We start from the raw sequence: 22,757 nt of genomic DNA, 5'->3' as shown, positions 1-22,757 counted from the left end.
TGCACAGCTGTTAAAAAGCCTTGTGCACTTTGCAGCTTATGCCTGTTTCTGTTTGTCTTACTCAGACAGTGCAAGTCAATAGGAGTTTTCCCTGAGTAAGGAGCATTACAGCATCAGGCTTATTAATCTCTATTGGTGTCTTCAGTGGGAGTCTCACTAGGGAGTATTCTGGCCCAGAGTAATTACTCTTTTGTCTTCTGTAAGTAAACATACCTGCCTCTGTGATTAGTGTTGTAATTGAGGGGTAGGTCTTCCTCATTTATTGTAATTTATTATTATGAAGGTATTCATTCTTTGGTCAGGCTTTTTTTCTTCCTGGAAGCCAAACACATCTTAGCTTCTAACAGACAGGAGACAAACACTGTGAGAAAATCCTAAGATGTTTGCACAGTTTTGCATACCTATGGATTAACTGTGGTATTTCTAGCACATTGTTTTTATGGTGCAAATCAAATAAAAAAGGATCTAGTACTATGTCGTGGGATTATATTTCCAGAGTAGCAAAATTTGACATCTCGCAACCAGTCAGGGTCCAAGTAGCCAACCCTTTTCTGGTCTTGTCACAGCCTCCATTTTCTGCGCATGCTGTTGAGTATGAAAGTATCAAACTTGAAAGGCAAAAAAAGGTTTCTAGAGTATTTTAAATCTCTGAAAGAAGAAAAGGTAGTGTGTTTAATAGTAGCTACGTACATCTGTGGTGATCTGACTAAAGGTCAGACCGTAACATTTGACGTATCTGCAGCCTCACGGGCCACAGAAAAGAAAAACTATCAGGTGTGGAAGGCACGGAAAGAGATTCCCTGCTTCCCTCCACACTTCTCGAGCGCTCCCGGAGTGTAAAGATGATGGATTTTCCCTGTAGTTGGCCAGGAAAGGGGTAGCTGGCGAAGGGTAATTATCCGTGCCTTGTTTATTTCCAAGTACTTAGCAATAGGGCCTGTTGTTTCTCTGGCTGTCTGATTTTACAGTAGTCTCATAACCTGCTGCTGACCCCTTCCTGGCAAAGGCTTCAAACCCCACCTTGGGACCTAGAGAAGAAATGGCACCCAAACGGTAACCAGAGAGGGAAGGGCTCCCGAAAATAACGCCCAGAGCGGAGCACGCCGGCACATCTGCCACGCTCTCGGCAGCACCCAAAAAATACCGAAAGAAATCGGGACGGGCTGGCGTAAAGCTCTGTGTCAGCAGCGGCTGGGCTGCCGGCAGCGAAGCTCACTGTTTAGCCTCCTGGGCTTAAGCATTTCACTAAGAACATTTGCACGAGGGACATCTTTATGCAATACTGACTGTTTTGAAGGTCTGAAAGCAGATAAGGTGGGGGAAAAGAGGAGGAAGTGTAATATGGTAATACATCTTCTGTATTATGGAATTATTTTTTTAAAAAAAAAGAGGCACGTGCTCTGAAGTTGGCCATATGTTTTCAATTGAGGCACGCATAAAGCTCCTTCATAAAATGTAGGTCTTAAAAATTCTAAAAGTTAATAAAAATGTTGCACTTGAGATATCAATAATCCTTTGAAAATATGAAGGGAAATGTTTCCATTAGGAAATAGGTTGTTTGCATTGCAAATGTTGTCTGTGTGCGAGCAAAGAATAAACTATGGCTCAGGAGTTGTACAAAGGGGCAATTTAGTATTTGAGATTTGTAATCAAGATTTTAATGTTAAGCATTCTTGTATAGTTCCTGATAAAATATTATTTTCTATCTAAGGTATCAATGATATTTGAATTTAATTAAAATCTTGTTAATACCCTGAAATTCTATTAGGAAAAATAATATTTGTCTTTGGTGTGTGTATTTACACTTCTGTGTGCTTTCTTTTCTCCTTGGTGCAGCAATTGGAAGCAGTGGTTTCAGCCCAAGACAAACACACCAGTTCTCCCCGCCACAGATTTACCCTTCCAAGTATGATATCTTTTAAAAATAATAACAGTAGTAGTAGTAATAACTGAAATAGACAGATTTTAACCTCATTTAAAATAATAATTGGGTCCATCTGTGAGGTCATAATTTAAACCGCAGCAGCTTCTAGGGAAAAAAAAAATATTTTTTTTAAATGCTAAGAATGTATTTGAAAATATTTGGAAAGTTCTTATTTTACTTATTCTTTTATTATTGATTTCTTATTGTTGTTTTGTCTTTGTCTTACAGTTTCTGTTGTCTAGCACAGCCTATGATCATGTGTTAATGAAGTAGCAGGATTATAATAAGGCTAAAAATAAGTACACGCATGTCTGTCTAATGCAGTATCTGTCCTATTTTCTGTCATTTGTAATCAATAGCAGACCATACCCACATATTCTTCCTACCCCCTCTTCACAAACGATGGCTGCGTATGGGCAGACACAGTTTACAACGGGGATGCAACAAGCTACAGCTTATGCCACTTACCCCCAGCCCGGCCAACCCTATGGAATCCCTTCATATGGTAAGAAAGCACGTCTGTGTTGTTTTATTCCCGGGGCAAATGGTTTTTAGATCAAGATTATGTGACCCTTGCGTTAGTACTTAGTGGGACAGCTGTGCTCTCGAGCATTTCTTGTGGGAGACTGGTAATTTCCCCATTGGAGTGAGTGATGCTTAATTTCTGTATTAAAGAGCTAAGAAGCTACTCAAGAGGATGACTCTGTTTTGGGATCAAGTAGAGAGATTCATTAGGTTTTTATTGGTGATATTAAAAAAACAGCACTGAAATGGGAAAAGAGATCTAGGGACTTCCATTACACAGGCACAGCTCCTGGTGACTCGCCGAGGAGCTCTGTTCTCCAGCGACGCAGTAGGCTACGTCGGTACGTAACAGTCTGAATTTCAGCTCATCCAGATTACTGGAACCCAAATGAATCTGTGCTGATTTTCAGCAGGTGAAAAACTGATTCAAAAAGACCCCCACCAAAAAAGTCTCACTTTCAATGTTTTAAAACTCCCTGGAGGTGAAAATTGAGGTAAATTGCCACTAAAGCTCTGTCTGCCTGATGAAGGAGATAGTACTAAGTAGCAAGTATTTCCAAAAAAATTTAATTGAAAAACAAGCTGCTGTGGGTGAGACCATTTTGCTGCCAGACTGTCTGCTGGCAGACCACATAGCAGTTCGGCAGCGAGGATGCATTATTAGAAAATAGGTCTTATATTCCTCTGGGGAAATATATTAAAAATATACAATCCACATGCTTTTAGCAGTATATTTTGTAAAGATACATTCAGGTAATGTAAATTTCATACCAAAAGGACAGAACTCACAGTACAAGCTGTGCCCCTTAAAATCATTACAACTTTTAAGTGCAAAACTGGTGAATCTTTCATTCTGAAATCTGCAAGTTGAAATCCACTGGCTCTCAAGTATATCCTACAACAGATTGTTGTGAACAGTAGGTACAAGAAATAGATTATTATTTCCCCTTACTTTAAAAAATGTGTTTCATTAGTATATCATCAATAATTATGATCCAAGGAGGCATTCTTCCTGTGGCTATAGCCTTGATTACTTACTGCCAAAAATATGGTTATAAACATAAATTGGATGTTTCAGTTTCAGTTCCATTCCACATATTTTGAACTTACACAAACAAAATACTTTAAGGATATTTAAACTACATTTTCAAGACTACAGAGATGGGGATTTTTCCCACCACCCCCACAAGCTCGTGTCGCTGACGAGAGCTCATCTGCTATTTCCAGCTGGATCAGGTGGTGTGATAACAGACGACCCCTTTCCCCACCACACTTTTCTTGAACCATTTCTCCTGCGGACACCTCATGTTCATACTTGGCTGGCTGCTGTGGCTTGGACAGCCCAAACAGTGACTTTTTTGTTTTTTGCTTGGTTCCTCTGGATGAAATCCTGACCTCACTATAAACTATAAAACTCCCACTGCCTTCAGCAAGGCCTTGATTTCACTACTTGAGTTTAGCTGTCTCGCTGTCGTCGGAGCTATAATTGAGAGTTGCTTTACTTGGCAACTGCTTGCCGGGGGTTAACATGCCTGCCTGCTCTTTTGTTTTGTTTTGGTTTTTTGCCCACTCCATCCCCTGCGCCTAGGACTTCGGATAATTTTGCCTAGCGTTTTACATTGCAGAGCTGCTTTAGACTGCTGAAGCCCCCAGCTCCCCAGCCAAGTGGATTTTAATGCGTTTTGTTCTTTTCAGACAGTGCCTCGTGACTGGGGCTAAGGTGCTCCTCACTGATGTATTTTGTAGGAGTAATACTGAAAAGCAAATACCTATTAAAAAGTTTTGGGACCTAACACCATATATATTTTTGCATGTTTAAGGCACATCATATAATCCGTGCTCCCAGAATAAATTACCTGGGGAACACTGGGACGCTCATTTGCAACAGGCAAGAACCGAAGCCTTGTTGAGAGCCAAAATTCTCCTCTTTGGCCTGCAGCTTAGACCCCACGTACCGTCTGCCTTGCCTTTCTCTCTCCAGACAGAGAGTTTCCAGCAAGCTCTAAAGAGAGGAGACTTAGGACATACGTGAAAGGAAAAACTCTGAGCTGGAGTGGAGGGCTTCTTTACTCTGGGACTTACTGGAAGAAAAAGCATTTGCGAATTCCCATGTCAACCTGCCTCAAGTTTTCTCTCTAGGGCAGAGTTTGGGGAGGTGCTGTCTCAAATGCACCTCCAGCCTCTTCGTTTTTCCACTCCCCCACCTCCAGCGTGGTGCAGCCGTGCAGGCAGGAAGGGGGGTGGAGGGGAATGCCACTGACAGCTGCCTCCCAGGGGCTCCTGGCTCTGCTTCATCTGCAAAGCCCCTGAGGAGGCTGGAGAATTTCCTGAAGCTCCCTCCTCCTGCCTGCTGTGGTACCAGCACCTAGCAAAAACTTCGCTTACCGACTTCTTGTCTTTCCAGATCCTGGCAGTCCCCTCATGTTTTCTCACTGTCCCTTCCCGCTTCCTTGCATACATTAGACTTGGGAGAAGGAGAAGGGAGCATCGAGGTTTGATGAGTGAAGGCTTTCTGGGCGAGAGCAGGTGGGAAGAGTTAAGTCCCAGGAGATGAAAGGCTCTTCATAGCATGGAGGTTTGCAAAAGGGCGCCTCAGTGCCAAGTTGTCTTCACTCAAGTGGCATCCTCCTGCCACTGCCTTTGATCGTCTCCTCCCGCTTTGTCTGAGATGGAGAATTGAAGCAGGCCGTTAAAGCTGGACTAGAAATTTAATGCTTGATTTAGTTAAACTTTCTCTGAGCCATATTTAATCAGTATTTCAGAAGTCCTTAAACAGACAACAAATAGAGATCGTTGATACCGAAACATCCCTAGCAGGAGTTTCCCCTTGGAAACGAGGTGTCAGATTCGTCATTGGGATTGTTTAATTGAAACATGAAACAGAAGAAGCAAGTAAGCATCAGGGAAAAACAAGCAAACAGGGTTAGTCTGGCAGTTAGCGGGTCTGGCAGGAGGAACTAAGGGTAATTAATGACAGCAGTTGAAAAATAATGATTTAAATGGCAGAAGAAAACATGCTGCCATTTGTATATAGGGAGATACTGAAGTTTTGCAAACACAGTAACTTCTCAGCACTGTCCTGCCTTCAAATGTTGTTGAATATTGTTTAAAAAAAAAAAAATCCAACCAGGAAATGGACTTAGATTAACAGTCATTTTCAAAGGAATGTCACTAATTCACACTTAGTTAATTCAGTTCAAATAAGGGTGGTTTTTGAACAATGAGGTATCACTGAATGCCACAGTGAAACTTAAGAGTATTGTATTACTTTTCCACTGCTTTGGCTATAATTATTTTTAAATGGTAGTTCATGTTGGGACAACCTTATAATTAAAACTAAGAGACAGAGGCTGAATTGTGTGTGTTTCCTCAGTGTTTCACGTGCTGATATTTACTTGCTTGTTGTCTTACAAATTGGGGGAAGAATCACTGAAGCTGGGAGGCAAGTCATTCATTTAATTGGACTTTGGATTCTTTTATTACTAAATTTGGAAATGAGAGAGTAATGTGATGTGTAATGGATTTCCCTGTCAGGGTAGATTAATGACTCTCTGCTATATTTTTCTCAGTTTGGGAGACTGCTTCAGCAATAGTTCCTGTCTATTAGGTGTTTATTTGTTAAAAGACTGCCTCCTATAGTGTTTAATTAGCTTTGAAAATCATCATTACACTTTAATGCTGCTAGTTCTCTTTATCCAATTCTAATTCCTTAGAAAGCCACTGTACTCAGAGCCATGTAATTTTCATGTAGGAATATTATACAATGCAAATCTCAGTTATGTCATTAATGGGTGGATGGCAGGAGAGCTCAGCTATGCTATGCTTCATTAAAATCATATGAAGTTGCTAATCTACCTCTGTGAAATGTCATGAATATATGGAAAAGTTAGCCTCTGGCAGGAAAGGAAAAAAGGAATAATGCAACTTCCTGTTCATGTATAAATTTCTTTTGCAGTCATTGGAAACACAGTTTTGAATTTAACCTCTCCCTGGTGAACCTTAGTTTTATGTATGCTTTTAGACTGCCCTTACCCCGTTCATTTGTGCACGCGCTCAGTATTTGTTCTTTCATGCATGCAATAGTAGGTATATGTTAAAAATGCTGTTAGTTAAGTGATTTTATTTTCCATCCCTGTTTGAATATGAACAAATAGATTTGCTGTCACTAACTGATTTAGGTGCATTGTGGGCAGGCATCAAGACAGAAGGTGGATTGGCACAGTCACAGTCACCTGGACAGACAGGATTTCTAAGCTACGGTGCCAGCTTTAGCACACCTCAACCTGGACAGGCTCCCTATAGCTACCAGATGCAAGGTCTGTATAAAGAGATATTACCATTAATTAGATATAGTTAATGCTATGGGGTTTGTTTTTTTTTCCCCCTTATGTCTTTACATTCCTAGGATGAAAATGAATGTTTGCTCGAGCACTTACTTCTGATGTTCTTGCAGTTGGAGCTGAAATGATGATTGCCTTTGCTGAGAGCTGCAACGGGCCAGCTCTCAGCAGTTTGGAAGATCCCTCGCTTAGTGACTTCATTAATTTTTAAATAGTGAAGTGTTGTAGTGCTATTACAGTAAAAATGCGTCTCAGAATAGCAATAGTTTAACAAATAGTGAATATGACAAAACGAGTCCTGGAAAACATGTCAGGATTATGAATTTAGGAAGTGCCAAATATAATTTGACACCTGAGTGTGTTTGGGGAGGGAGAAGAAGATAAAAATACCTTCTGCAGCTGTGGAGGTAGCTAAGTAATGATTGAAGTCTGTTTCTTTGAAGTCTATTTAAAAGCTATAAGTCTTTGTATGTGCGGGCTATTATTATCAATTATATTTTGTAGCCTTACTTGCCTGTTTAGTTTACTTAACATCTTTCCACCTTGTTCTCCCAATTCGTTTTTCCCTTCTGTATTGGGAACTTGCTGGGTGTGCCTGGTTCTGGATTTTCACCATCTTAAGGGATATTTAAAAAAATCTTTGTTTACTACAAACATCTATTTTTAGATGTCTGCTGCAGGACTTTCCACCCCTAATTTGACAGTTGAAATCAGGTGTGTTGCAGATTTTAGAATTGTTGAAATCTGTGATCACTCACAGAATTGGACCACATTTTTTAGAAGTTTAGCACCTCTCTTTATTATTACCATGCTCCATTTAAACTGTGCGCCATCATGTAAATACTCTGTGAAATGTCTTGAGGTAGAAGTGCTTTCAGAGACCAAGTGAATGAGATTTTGCTTTTGTTCCATGACTTTAAGGGTATATTGATCCAGTCCTTCGCTCAGACACATGAGAGATGTTTTGGGTTTTTTTTTTAAATCCCCTTTTGAACTATGTGTTGAGTAGCTCCGTAGGGCAGAAGCAACCATCTGACATCTGAAGCATTGCTTACTTGTAGTGTGCTCTGACAAGTAAGAGGAAGGTAGTATTAGTATGCAAGCTTTCATCTACATGCTGAATTATGGTGATCTTCTACTCATTGGCATAAATATAACCATAACTAGGTTATTGGGTTTGCTTTCTGCAGATAGCCACACTAAAAAAATCAAACACGCATACCCCCAAACTCCCCAAAACGCCCTACCTCTCTGTAGGAGAGAGGTCAAAATGCTTGCCAGCAGCAGCTACGAGGAACTCCTGGATCAACATTCCAGCTTTTAAGGAACTGGTAATTCATGGTCGCTAGGAAATAGTTATTGAAAAATCTTGTCTGTGTTGTCTGTAATTTCTATTGCAGTAGTGCCTTTGTGCCACAGTCATGTATCAGGATCCTGTTGTGCTAACTTATACAGCCAAATGAAAATATAGTCCCCACAGAAATTGGAGGCTAAAATAAAACACACAGGCTAGGAAGGCCTAATATAACAATAAAGCTGGCACTGTTTAGGCATAATAAACAGTCGTCACCCCATATTGGTTATCTCAGCTCTAAAGGTGGGGGTTTTTGTAAGATACAGAGCTGAGGGATGTCAATAAAAAGGGATTTTAGGAAGGACAATGAAGTAGTTTTGCAGATGTCTATGGGAAACTCATTCGATGGAGGGAAGAAAGGGGGAGCAGCATGGGATAATGTGAGAGAGTGCTTGTTGGAAAATTTTAAGAGTAAGCAGTGAATTCCGGCATTAGTAGAGCAGAGCTAGGACTCGGTCAATGGACTACATCGAGGTCTGTCATAAAGGCTATTGCTTTGTTTCCTGCAATATGCAAAATGTGTATAAGATCAGAATTTTCAAGGTCATGAAAGGGTGGAGGTTGTCAAGAGATGGAACAGTAAGATCTTGGAAAGCATTTCAGCTGTACACATTGAAAGGCAAGGATCTAAAAATATGCTGCAAAAGAAATGTGTTAAAGATGACCCAGTTGTGAAGCTCTAATAAGAGGAGGGTCAGAGGCATTGATTTTCACCCAGGTCTGAGCCTGGGTTCTGCTCCAGCTGTGCCATGCTTGGGGTGAGAGCTGCCTACCTGTGGAAGGCAGCAGATTGCTGACAGTCTGGCCTGGTGGAAGAGCCACAGGTCAGAGTCTGGGGGTCCAAGTGGTGTGTATGTCATTTCTGTTGTGCTCACAAACAGCGCGGTGTGTGGATGAGGGAAGGACTGGTATTCTACTTAGAGACCATGAGAATGGAAATAAGGAGAATTTTTTGAACAGAAATCTTGGTGGAGTTGTCAAAAGCTGAGTAGAAAAGAATCACATTGCTGAACAGGTCTTTCTTGCAGTTAAACGTTGACAGTATTTATCTATACTATACATGAGAATATGTCTTTTTAATATTTTTATTAGGCTGACATTTGAATTTGAAACAACTTTAAATTGACTTAATTCTTCCTTTTGATTGAACAGATGTTAAAAGTAAACAGGAACATTTGTTTCCCTTTCCTCATTTAATTTTAGGAGAACCTATTCATAGTTTCAATTATTATTTAAGGACAAAATTTATTCTTTTGACAGAAGATGGGGGTAGTGCTGCTGCTGTTCAGTTATTTGTGCAGAAACCTCCAGAGACGGAAATGAGTTTATTCTCCCTTTCCCCTCTAGCAGTATATGGGCAGGCTGCAGCTTCAGCCTCGTCATAGTCTGCAATAGCCGTTCTTCATCTTCTGCATGCGGCTGCTGAGCTGCTAAATGGAGATCATGGATCCCACAACCTACTTCACAACCAAGCGTTACATGACAGCGTGCTCGGGGCCCTGCTGGCGTTCTTGCCTGCAGTAAAGGGGATTTCCTAGCGGCCTTGCAGTTGCTGTGCTTGTGCTCCCTGATCGGGGCTACCTCGTGCTCGAAAGCTTTGGAGTTATTCTGGTTCCTCTCCCTGGGGCGAATGTCTCCCTGCAACGTAAAGGCGCTCCCTCGCGGTGCGTGTGCAGCCAATTAAACCCAGTGCTTTTCCTGACCCTGCTAAAATTACAGCGTGATTAGTCCCCGAACAATAGCAGAGGGAGAGACTGCCAACTTTTGAAAATGACGAGGAAAATTGCTGCCTGTGACTCCTTGCTAAGGTTATTCTGGTAATTGGATTTTTGTTTGTTACAAATTTATCATCCCTGGAACAGGGGGTGTAGAGGGGAGAGGTTGAGAAGAGGACCTAGGCAGTTCTGCTGCCCCATCTCCCCACTCCCCCCGCCCTTACTTTAATGAGTATGTTCCTAAAGCTGTTTTTCATATAAGTTGCTTCATAGATGCTGAAAGACCACATACATGACTAATGGCTGTGGGAATGGGCCGTTGTTCCTATATTGGCAGAGTTATAAGCATTGCTCAGTGAGGGTAAATGGAGTGGAGAAGGGCTGGGGGGAACGCCAAGGAAAGAGCTCCATTTGCCACTGTCTTCCTGAGTATCATTTGACTGTGATAAAAACGGGGCTTTTACCCTGCACGCAAGTGCCCTACCGCTGGAAGGGCACTAGACCTGTGATGACCACCAGCATTGTTGTCGTTACCAAGACTGTGATGTTTGAGAACATACTAACCAATTGGTTTGGGAATTCATCCATAAAAAAGTAAACGTTAAGGTATTCGGTTATTATTATACAGTATAAAAATATTGTGCTGGATGGCTAAGCAGTTACTAGGACAACAGGGGGGAGTTTGCCAAGGATTTTTAAACACTGTAAACAAACGGAAGAAACCTTGAGTTTAAATAGCCCATCTGGCCGTCTTAGGCTTTCCCAGGAGAGCTGCACTAAACTTCTGCCACATACATACGTTGTGCCCTGATGATAGACATAGCCCATGGCAAGGAGACGGAGCTAGGAAAGCAAATGGACTTCTGTGGCAAATACACAGGGGAGGACCGCATCCTGCGCATCACGGCGGCGCGGGGGCGAGCCCCGCGCCTGGAGCCCGCGCCCTGGTCCCAGCAGGGACCGGCCATCTTCCGACGCTGACTGCGATTCCCAGCTTTAATGTGGGTCCGCGCTCTTTGCAAAATAGACCTTTGACCTGCAATTTACAGCTTTTATCACATTTTAAACCTACGTAGCTGGCCAACTTGGGGCAGTAAATCTTGTGTGTTTTGTAGAGGTTCTTATTTTTGTGTTTGTTCAGCTAAAGGCAGGAGCAGCAGCTCTATGCCGTGCTGCAGCCGATTATTTAAAAAACAAATGGCAAAATTGGAGTATTTGAAAAACAACTTTAGGCCAGTAGCTCTGGGTGGCCCACAGAGCCGTTTCTGAGAAACCTGCTTCATGTTTGTTACGGTCTAAGAGACCCCTACCCCTCCTCCATAAGAGCCAGTGCTGACCATGAGATGAAAGAGAGAGATCTGCGTGTTAGTATGTGTGTGTCTTTGTCTGAGAGGGAGAGATGCTGGCTGGCATGTAATTACTTTTCTCATTTGCTCTTGCAAATTATTTGCCAAACTTTCTGTGGGAAGATAGTGTATTCCTCAAAAAAAGTTTATTTTGCGGTTTTTTTTCTTCTTATAACTATGAGAGGCCTTTTATATCTTTTTAGAATGGCTCAAACCATGCACCTATAAAACCTGTGTTTGAATGTATTATGGCATCACTCAGAAATAACTACAGAAATAAAAAGAGACACAGTGACTTACATTCTTCCAGCCAAAGCACTCTTAGAAATAAAATAGCATTTCAAAGTTTTGCAATTTAAAATATTTTTCAGCTGTATTTTGGCTCTGGGGTTCGTTATAATAAAAAATAACATCTGTTTTCCAATTTTAAATTAAATTTAAAACAACATGTTTTTCTCATTAGTACTGTTTATCTGTACTATCTGCTAAACTTGGATGTCAACTCTTCTGCTGAAGTAATCTGATTTTAGTTCACAGGATTAGTAGCATCTATCAACAACCACAGAGCTTTTGCACTAATAGCAAATACAAGAGAAATGTTTACAGTCATTATCACACATTAAGTTTAAGCTTCATCTTTTACTCCCATTGCTGTTGGACATACTTCATGTCTACTTTGAGGTTTAACTTGTGTGCGTTTTTAGTAACTTTTGCAATCAAAACATTTAAATATTTTTCTTTCTGACTTCTTACAGCTAGGATACCTATTGCTTTTTTGTTGTTGTTGTTGTTGTTTAAAAAAGTAAATAGCTCACAAATGCCCTTTAGGGCTTGTACTAAGCATGCAGCCCTGCCTGCATTCCTCGCTGTTTGGATTTGCAAGAAATGTCGCTTTTCCCAAGGAGTAACTGCTGCATAGGATTTGGTTGTTAATTGAGTTGTGTCAGGTACATCAGAGGATCGGTGCATCTGTATGCCTGGCTCCCTGTTGATTTACATCCCTCCTTGCCTCCTTCATTCACCTGCAAGCTTTTGCTCCCAAGGTCTTGGTATATCTTTGCACTAAGGCAGGTTTCGGCGGTGAGGGAGGCTGTAAACAACCCGTGAGCTTTAATGCGAGCTCCTCGCTGGCTGGTGCTCTCCCGCTGGACGAGTTCAATAGGTTGCCTCATTACAGACTTTCTGGTGGCTTAAGTAGCTTCACCCTGTGCATCCATATGTCTCAGCTGGTGGCTGTGTCACTCCCAGGTTATAACCAGTGAGGGCAAAACAGCTGAAAGGGGGTTGCTGCCCTTTTAGTGGAACAGCTTCTCAGGTTAGGTATTAAGCAAGAGCCCCATCTGTCTATTTTTGGTGGCTCGTGAAAGGGGGAGGAGGGAGGTGAAGGCGGTAATTCAGTCTCTGGGCTAAATTCAATCTTGGGTCTCCCTTCTCAGATAGATACTTTTTTCCCTTGTGTCATGCCCGGTAGACTCTATCAAAAAAGAAGGTTTGCAGCCCAAGGCTGTCTGTGATCGATTAGCGAATCCTAATGGCTTCGCAGTCGGGCTGAGCTGTTCGGAGCAGGGAGTTACGGCTTTTGCTGTTCCTGCGAGGGGCTGAGGCTCAGGGAGGGGAGAGGACCCGGTTCTCAAAGGCAGTAGGAGAGATGGAGCCAGTGGGCTTCAGTGAGGGGAGACGGCATCCCTCCGGACAAGGCTCGCAGTTGTTCAACAAAAACTGAAAGTAAAGAAACCCTCATTACTTCCACAGAGCTGGGTATTATTTGGAGGGGTGGGATAGCCTAATATTCTATCAGACCTGAGGTGGCTCCAAATTCCTGTCTAAATTTCAAGTTTTTCTTTTTATTGCAGTAATGAAATATAGGGTGTAGGAATGATGAATTATCACTTTCCATATATTAACATGTTATAGAGCTGATGACAACCGAATCGGTCAACATATGGGAAATATTACAAATATGCCATATCCTTATGATATAATTGCATGATGGAAGTTATTTTCCAATACTGTGTTTTAGTAATTCACATAATCTTTCATATCATTTCAGGCAGCAGTTTTACAACATCATCAGGAATATATGCAGGAAATAATTCACTCACAAATTCTACTGGATTTAATAGTTCACAGCAGGTAAATTTGTAAATATGAGTTGAGGAAACTTTGGCAAACTTATAATTCTCATCCACTGAAAAAATGTAGCCCTTAAATAGCTTTTTGAAAGAAATTAGCATCCTTTCAAGCTAAACTAACGTGTATAAATGTTTTTCTTCAATTTGTCATCTTCCAATAGTAGAACTAATTGTCGGGGGGTTGATGTTCTTATTCACACATCTTCAGTAGTGTGTCTAATAAACTGTTTGTATGGGAAGACATACTAAATTATGTGTAATTTAGATTTCATTTTACTGCCCCGCAGTTTTAGGTGCTACGGCATCCAGTCCAGGAAGCATACGTGCTGAAAGTCTGACATGTGTTTGTAGTTATATTTTGGAATTTATACTAAAAAGTAGCAAAACTTTGATGGACTTTTCAGTTGCTTTTTTGTCTTGCAGGAATATCCCTCTTATCCCAGTTTTGGCCAGGGCCAATATGCACAGTATTATAATAGCTCACCATATCCTTCACATTACATGACAAACAGTAACACCAGCCCAACGACACCCTCCACAAATGCAACATACCAGCTTCAAGAACCACCATCTGGCATCACCAGTCAAGCGGTTACAGATCCTGCAGCAGGTAATTACATGGATTTTATGGTCCCTATGAGGCACGTTTTTGTAAGTTGAAAGGAGGTTGAATTGGATTTTTTTTTTTTGGTGTAGTCGTTGATTTTTTTTTTTTATTATTTCTTAATCCTGAGCCTGTGGCACATCTTGCACAGATTCTAATGGTAAATAGACTAAAGAAAAACCAGGATCAGTAAAAGTTTTAAAGCTTGTGTGAAATACAAGTTGTTTGTATTTATTTGTAAAATGCTTGTGTTAAAAATTGCAGGATATGGGAAGGTCTTTACACTAAACCAGAACCTGATGCTTTTAAGCTCTGTCTTCATTAAGATAAACTCCTTTGATTTTTTCCTAAGTAAGACTGAAATCGAGAGGCCTTCAGACCATAGACCAACTGTCCACTTGAAAGAGAGCTTTTGTGTTTTTCACTTTCAGAGGACATAATAATGCTTGTAATGGGGAGTTAAAATTGCACAAGTGTTTCCATTTTAAGAAAAGATTTTCAGTGGCTTGTCCTTCTTCCCAGTCGTTTTACCTTTCTTGCTGGAATTTGGCAGTCCTGTATTAGTTGAGACATTTTTTGGACATTCATGCCAAACTGCTCCAACTGTTTTTGGAAATGAGGGGTGAAAAATATTTTTCCCATTATTAAAAAAAAATAAATACATTTTTTAACAGTTCAAGCATGTCGGTAGTTAGTAGATGGCAGAAGTTTGCAATGTGTCACAGAGAAAGTCCACGGTTGCAGATGCGTTTCTCAGTAATGCAGTAAGAAACAGTTATGATTTGACGATGTTATCAGAAGGTTTTGTTCTGGAGTTTTGTTGAGGGAGATTGTTTTTAGTTTTCTTGAAGTACTTGATAGGACTGATCTTGCATGTGCAATGTGAGCTTTAATATAATTTGGTAGGACTCTCTTGCTTTTCTGCATGAGTCTCTACCTGAAGAAAATATATGCAGTGTTGTCTCTTTTGATACATTTGCTGAAAGTAAAAAGGGGAGAAAATACAGCTGGTGTGTGTGTGTTTATATACATGAGATCCCATGTGTGTGCAATGTATTTGAGAAAGGAGTCTTTCTAAATATATGAATGCATATTGGAGTCTGCGGCTTTTAGAATATATGGATGTGTATTGGAGTCTGCATAATTAGTCTGCTTTTCACTTTGTTATTACTTTTTTGGTTTTGTTTTCTTGTGGGTTTGCTTGCTTTTCTTTTTACGTTGGAAGCAGTAAGTTCCTCTTATCCCAAAAAACAAATGTGATCAAGTTTTAGCTTTTTTTCAAGATACTAAAATTGAATCATTCTATCATCTGGGTCTGGATCTTTTACAAAATCTTTGCATATATTTTTTTAAAGTAGTTGATACTTCCTAAAAGCAACAGTGAACACACATATGGAGAGAGGAGGTATACTTTTCCCAAGCTTAAACTTAGTGGCTTAAAGGCTGTCTTCCTATTTAAATACTTTTCGGTGCTCTATAAGCCTGGACAGAACTTTGCTATCAGTTCCTTTTTAAGAAGTCTTTCTCCCTCGAATCTTCCACACTCTTGTTAAGAAAATTGTGTCTAAAAATTTGAAAGAATTTGGTGGGCTTTCTCATGGGTGGGTCCTGCACCTAAGCCCTCTTCTAGTTTATGCTTTCATGTATTGAAAGCTGTACATCCATGGGTGCCCTACCACTACTTGCTTGGCTATTCCTCGGGCATGTGCAGACCTCCTCTGGCATTGCTGGGACCGCCATCTCTTTCCCTGAGCTATTTATGTTACTGAAGAAGTTCCTTCAGATGGTTTGCAAACAACTCTTACTGTAGCTATGGGGTTATCTTGGGCTGGCTGCCTGTACCACAGGCTGAGGACACGTTTAGGAAAGCACCTTCTGTGGGCCACTCTCTATTAGGAGGAGCTAATGGAACCCATCTTTCTGTTCCCCTTCACCAACACGGTTGCAGTCGGCAGAAGCTATAGGGCTAGACCCAGATTTCACCATTTATCTTTACACATTTGTCTTTATGCATTTAAGTTAGGATCAAGCCCATTAAGGCTCCTTCTGTATTGAGTGGAGAGAGATGAGTACCTCTATTTAGAGTTCAGTTGAACTACAATCTTAATCCTGAGGTGCCAAGGCCTCTCCACTGGTATGAGGGCAGTTTAAGGTGGCTGACATACCCGTGTTGGGTTCCTAGGTTAAAATTAGGTGAGAACCTTTTGCTGCCTCACAAACCCTTCAACCCTGGTAGAAGGGAAGCAAGGACCAGTCAGCGAATCCAGTGCTGTGCCTGCCATTTCCCCTTGGGCAGTGTAAATTTTTTTACTTTCTTCTTGCTGAGGCTTATTGCAAAGCCTCTGTTGAGCGCATACACAGTATGGTCGGAAGACAAAGCAAGGTTGGGGTCAAAGAAAAGAAGGATCAGCACGGAGGAAGGGAATTCTGGTGGAGTGGGGACAAGTGAAAGGCATATTAGAGAGAAGGAAGTTCATAGCTGGGTCAAAAACACAGAACAAAGGAGCAAACTAACCATATTTTAATTACAATTAGTTAAATTTCTGTAGGATGTTTTGCCCCATCTGGTCAAGTTAGGCTGCTGATTCTCTACCAGAACTGGAACACTGCATATGAGAGATGGTGGGGAGCAGTGCAGAGCCATCACATTAGGCTACTGTACCCCTTTAGTAGGATAGGCTCCAGCTGCTGAATTGCAGCTGTTCTTAGTGGATGCTGATATCCCTAGACACCTTCTATATTTAAAAAAAACATGTAATCTGCGCGGTTCTGAACTATGCCAGGACAAGCACAGAACAGCTTTCAGACTTTAGAGAGGCACCAGAATAATTTGACAGACATAGGTGGTTCCTATGAATTTGGGCCAGTAAGTGAAACAGAAGAGTCTGGTAAGAAACATGTGAAAAGAGAGAAGGTAGTTATGTGCTCTTGTGACATTTTTAGTAGAGTTTTGCAGACTCAGAAAGCTCAGATAATTTCACTTAAAATATGTTTAATTCCTTGTCCAAATATAAAATAATCCTCTTATGGTTTCCCACAGTACCTAGTTAAATATGCAAGCTTTTGCCATACAATCCAGGACATCCAGGGATTCTTGTGGAAGAACCTGAGATTTTCCATGCTCAGTGTTTCTTCTTTCTCTTCCCTTTGTGGATCTGAAAAATTTCTTGTACCTCAGTCATGACAAAACCTTTTGATTGCACAGAGGTTGATAGTCCCTGTCTCCATAAATCAGACATACAAATTAATGTTATTTTCTTGTGATCAGAAGGCTGTATTTTTGCTAGTGATATAATCAGAAAATTATTAAACCAAACAATCTCAGTATGACATTTCAAATTTTTAATGTGTGCTTTGCTTCAGATTTCATTGGCAATTTTGTTTCAGTTCAAAAGTAAGAATTTTCAAAGTTTTTTTTCCACTTGTAGGATTCTAACTTTTGCTTTGCAGAAGAAAATGTTTTTCATCAGAACAACAATAAAATCTTAGGTTCCTTCTGGGATGAGCTTTCAGTCCATACATGAGTAAATTATCCCAGGTATGAACAGTGAGTTGCTGATTTTTTGTGTGAGCTGTAGTATGTAAGAGAAGTAATAATAATTAAAATTATTAAAAGTAATAAAAGTAAACTAGTGAGCAAAGATTCACTCTCCTTTCCAGTACTCAAATTCATTGAAGTAGGTTCAAAGTGAACAAAAGGAAGTATTTCTTTATGTTGCATATAGGTAAGCTGTGCAGCTCCTTGCTGCAGGATGTTGTGGATGCAAAAAGTTTTGCTTAGACAAACTCAAAGATTGGATTTACACAGACACCAATGCCAATTCAAGAAATTCTTGACACAAAAAATCACTGGAGACAGTGGATGAGTTAGCACTGTGTGTATGTCTGTCCTTTTTTATGGTCTCTCACCCAGTCACCTGCTGTTGGCCAGTGTTGAAATTTATCCTGGATGGATGGAGTTTTGCCCCAACCCATTATGCCTGCCCTGATGTTCTAAAATAATTAGAGGAACGTTCATAATGTGTATTTCTAAGAGTTAATGTAGAAAATTACTACTTTTTCTAAAGCTTTAATAATTTTCTCTTGCAATATTTCAACTCCATCATCACAGCTGGTAACAGAAAATTCTTGATTTGTGCAAATTTTTGTTTTGAGATTGAGTTCACAAAGCTGAATATATGCTTCTATTTCATATGATGCTGGTTTTATAATTTATTAAACAGTGTTTCTCGCAAGAGAGACTTGCATTGTTCTTGAGATTTGATCTCTCTCAGTTTTCTTGGTTTCTGCAATAATGATGTTTAAAATATTACTGGAAGGGTTTTTTTCATATTACTCACGTATTTCACAATGCAGATTAAAAACCCCACAAGGGCTGTTCTAGCCAACAAAAATTGTTCTCAGCCATGGGTCACCATTTTGCTCTTAAAGACTAAACTTCTTTTTCCTTGAACACTATATCACATTTAGTATTGCAAAAGGGAAAGCTACTTTTACAGTTTCTCCTTATCATATTTCATAACAATAAATTAGAGGCAGGAAAGTGAAACAGAGCAAAGAGACTATATAGGCAACTTTTCACTAATACCTATATGGAAACAAGTACTGCTGTATTCACAGTGCATTACTGGTGTTCTAACATTTGCTCTTTTTCATAAGTATAAATGAAGAGTAAATCTAGAGTATATATTTATATAGGAAGGGAACACAATCAAAATTCTGTGAAAACAGAAACAAGATTGGATGCCCTAACAAATGGCAAAGTATGGCACTGGTTTTGCATTTCTGGTAATGGTTGTTCTCCTGTTTTTATGTTAACAATGTACAGCTTTTAACTCTTCTGTATTGCATTCAACAATATATAACCTGACTTACTGTCTCAAGATATGCTGAGGCTAAGAACTTGATGCACTTTTCAATAGAAGTTTTTAATAGATAAATAGAATGTTTGTTTATCATTGATTTTAGTAGGAGTAAAAGTAACAATAATTTCAAATTGTTTGAAACCATAAATAATAAGTAAGGAAGAAATGCCTACAATGGAGAGAGGTAGTACCTGCCCATTATGTGATTGCTTCGTTATTTTTTTCCTTCAACATTGAAAGTTAGAGAAAAAATTCTGAACCACTGCAGGGCTTGCTCATATAGTTGTTGTCAATGTACACCGATATATATAAGATATACTGTTAATATGATATTTTGTCATTATTTTGAATATACAATCCTAAATCAAAAAGTCACCCAAGCCTTGAAATAAATATGTGGTTTTGCCAATATTTCTAACAGCCTTTTTTAACAGACTATTGAGGGTTTATGTCAAATTTATAACAGTATGACCATAGTCCTCAATAGACAAACATTAGATTTGTTTTTCAAGTGGAGAACATTTTGATGTTTTGTCAAAACAGTACTAAAGATGTCGTCCTATAATCCTGTCAGCAGGCATTATTATATTTCTTGCAATACTTATTTAGTACTTTTGCTTACTTACTACTAATGTAGTAGCCATATTTTTTACAGAGAAGCAAAAAAAAAAATATCCTGAAATACCTATGTGATTCTGCTGTATTGTTTAATCCTGGTCCAGTCTTATGTAAGCAGTAAAGGAAGAAGTTTGTATTGTGCTCGTGAAATTTCGTGTTCAGCTTTATTTATGCAAAAGTAAGAAAATCATAGCATAAGACTGACGTATTCAAACTACCTGTATCTTATATTTTTATTGTGGTATAGAGGTGTTGAAATAACAGTGGCCTGAGGATTTAAGGTGCTTATTCAAAATTAAGTATAAGATTTGGGGGGAAACCATTAATCTGGACACAATCTAAATGGAAAATATTGGTACAGACCTATTTGCAGAGACATTTGACTATACTAGGTATCCTAGACCCATCTTGTCAATGTGATTTACATCATGACACAAGATATGATTACTTTGATAATGTGCGTTTACTCTTTTTTGCATACCCTTTCAGTGTAGTAGGGAAAAAGTCTGATGAAATTTGCAATCCTTTTGTCAGCAGCAAGAGCTCTACCCACACACTTGCCAGTCAGATTTACCTAGAGATAGACTTGATTTGGGGATTTCAGGGACAGCTAGTTTTCCCCAAATTTGTCATTTGATACTATTGCTGTATAGTACATTGAAATCAACAGTAAAAAAATACAGCAATTACTTTGGAGGGATTTCCGTTACAAACAGAAAGGAATTACAGAATATGGTGTTGCAAATGGTGTCTCTGTGGCTATATTGTCTATTCATAAGTAATCAAAGTATTCTTATTTATGAGATGATGGAAAATTGTCCTGTGTGACAAAACCATCAAAAGCGCCCACAATGATGTATAACAGGGAAGTATATGCTTATGACATTTTATGTCAAGTTGCAATAATATGGTGCCTTGAAGCATAGGGGAAAGTATGCTACAATATGGTTCATGTATTTTAGGTAAACCAGAATGCAAACATAGAATCATAGAATCATAGAATCATTTTGGTTGGAAAAGACCTTCAAGATCATCAAGTCCAACCATTAACCATGCCCCCTAAACCATGCCCTGGAGTACCCTGTCCACTCGCTTTTTGAATACCTCCAGGGATGGTGACTCAACCACTTCCCTGGGCAGCCCATTCCAATGGGCTCAGTAAAAAAATTTTTCCTAATATCTTATTCCTCACAGTTATGTGTAGTTTTTGTCTGGCTTGGTGTCACCATACAGTACAGGGGTGACTACCGGGAGTCAGGAGCAGGGGGTACTGGTCACACCTGGAAAAGGAGGTATACATTTATAGAATCTGGGTTTAAAATGTTTTTTCTGACTGACTAGAGAAGTCAAGATTGGGTCTATTACACTTGGTCAAGGTTTGGAAGAGGGAGCTCTGGGTGTGTGAAGCAGAAACAAGCCATAACATTTGGTGTCAGACAGTCTGGGGCAGAGTGCAGAGATGTGCTGTAGCAGAGAGATCTAAAATTATATGTGTCTGTTAATGGATGCAGAAGAATAACTGTTACTTCACTATTAATATAATTTTGTGAAGGCATATGCAACACACAGAATTGGCTGTAGTGGTCCAGACCAATAGATCGACCGGGCCGGTACCCTGCCTGCTGCAGTGGCCATCAGCAGACACCCTGGGAGCAGCGAGGACAGGCTAAGCTTGTATAAGACTTGCCCTAAGCGCTTTTCCAGCTTCCAGATATTTTCATCTCAGGGGATTTCCAAAGCTGCTGTTGTTTGTATGTTTAGGGTGTGCCTGCATTAGGATTTTAATTTGGAGCAGGAGTCGGTTTTGAAGCGAAGAGCTTTGGCTCAGGAGAGCGGTCCTAGAGCACCCAGCTGGAGTCCTTCCAGACAAAACTAACCTGGAACGTGTCCTCCAGACAGTACCTAATTCCTCCAGCCCCTATTGAGGATGCTCATGACATTAGATCAGGCTGGATGTACACTGAAATGACCTCCCAGAAACAGGCAGTGAAGCCTGGGGTCGTTGCCACCACTTGTTTGGTCCCACAGACCCAACCTGATGATGTAGCACGGCTGTAGCATCCCTGAATGCTTCTCTTTCAGGGGTGTCTTCAGGCTCCCCTTGAACCCTTGTAGTCTTTTGGGAGCGTGGAATTTTTTGACAAAAGGTGGCACAAATCTCCTAGCTTTTATCTGAACTCCTTCTTGTGTTTAACCTGGCTGCTGCCAGCTTGTGACCTTGCTTTAGTATTGGGACAGGCAGTGGAGAGCTGATCCTCATCCCCTTTTCTGCTCATGATTTTGTGAAGGGCTGAGTTTTCTTCTGCACTTCCCAGTGTGTGTGATGATCAAGAACGGGATAAAATTAAATTCGATGCTTTAGAAACATAATTATTTCCCTTGGCTAATATTGAAGTATGTCTGTTACTATGAGGTCAGCTGAGGTTGAACAAATTAACACCCTCGTATCAATGAATGTAGAATGACGGGAATAAAAATAATGTATTTTGTGGCTATATAGCTTGACTTCAGCAAGGCTTTTGCTGCCCTGACAGTTAAATCTTTTCACTTAACAATCTTATAAGCAAACTAGGCTAAAGCAGTCTAGCAGAAACTACAGCAGAATGCTATAAAGCTGTGTAGGAAACCATGTCCAGAGAGAAGTCAGTGAGAGCTCGCTGTTAAAATAGAAGGATGGCTACAGCAGCATTCCTCAGTGTCTGCCTTGGGCCCAGCATTTTCATTAATCATTTAGATGACGGAACAGAATGTGTTTGCCTATTAAATATGTAGATGACACCATGCTGAGAGGGGCTGCGAGTTCTTTGGAGACAGGATGAGAACTCAAAAAATGGAGATGTGATCTGAATAGGAGCAGGTGTGAGGTATACATTTAGGCAGGAATGATGAACTGCACAAATGTGGGATGGGGAATGTTGGCAGCTCCTTCCAGGCTCTACCTTTCCCTGCGGACTGCTCTCAGTACCCCAGATATTAGTGGCACACCAAGTACCCTCAGCCGCTGTTGTTTTTCTTGCTCCAGAATTTGTCAGGGCTTGGGCTTGTCGAGGCTCAGGGCTCAGCTGGATACTGGATTCTTTAATTGGGTTTCCTTATGAGGACCCGAGAGTGACCATTGGACAGCGAGCTGGTAACCCAGCCGTGCACATGGAGGCTGCCCTGTCGAACAGCCTTAATCCAAAGAGTACATGCTGTGGTTTCCCTTTACATACATGGAATAAGTTTCTTGCACACGATGTCACATTTTCCCCCATTGGTTACTGCCATCTGTCACACTGTTCGTAACAGACTGGTCTCCTGAGTAGGCTCAGAAGCTCCAGGTATTAGCAATGTT

At 40.4% G+C, this 22,757-nt stretch overlaps 1 protein-coding gene across 16 annotated transcripts in view; it reads left to right on the top strand.

Annotated features, from left to right (window-relative positions):
- Positions 1–22,757, top strand: part of EYA1 (EYA transcriptional coactivator and phosphatase 1) — a 167,175-nt gene that overhangs the window by 95,602 nt on the left and 48,816 nt on the right. For 8 of the 16 annotated variants that reach the window (XM_052787895.1, XM_052787900.1, XM_052787908.1 and 5 more), the window contains 5 exons: positions 1,837–1,906; positions 2,284–2,429; positions 6,628–6,765; positions 13,255–13,337; positions 13,760–13,946. In XM_052787895.1, coding sequence (XP_052643855.1) covers positions 1,837–1,906; positions 2,284–2,429; positions 6,628–6,765; positions 13,255–13,337; positions 13,760–13,946 — 624 coding nt within the window. The remainder of the gene's footprint in view (positions 1–1,836; positions 1,907–2,283; positions 2,430–6,627; positions 6,766–13,254; positions 13,338–13,759; positions 13,947–22,757) is intronic. The other 8 variants (XM_052787898.1, XM_052787902.1, XM_052787901.1 and 5 more) reach the window with 3 other exon arrangements.

Source organism: Harpia harpyja, chromosome 5 (assembly GCF_026419915.1).
Source record: "Harpia harpyja isolate bHarHar1 chromosome 5, bHarHar1 primary haplotype, whole genome shotgun sequence".
Lineage (NCBI taxonomy): Eukaryota > Metazoa > Chordata > Aves > Accipitriformes > Accipitridae > Harpia > Harpia harpyja.
Note: the sequence above shows the minus strand (reverse complement) of the source record. Positions and strands in the feature narration are given on the sequence as shown.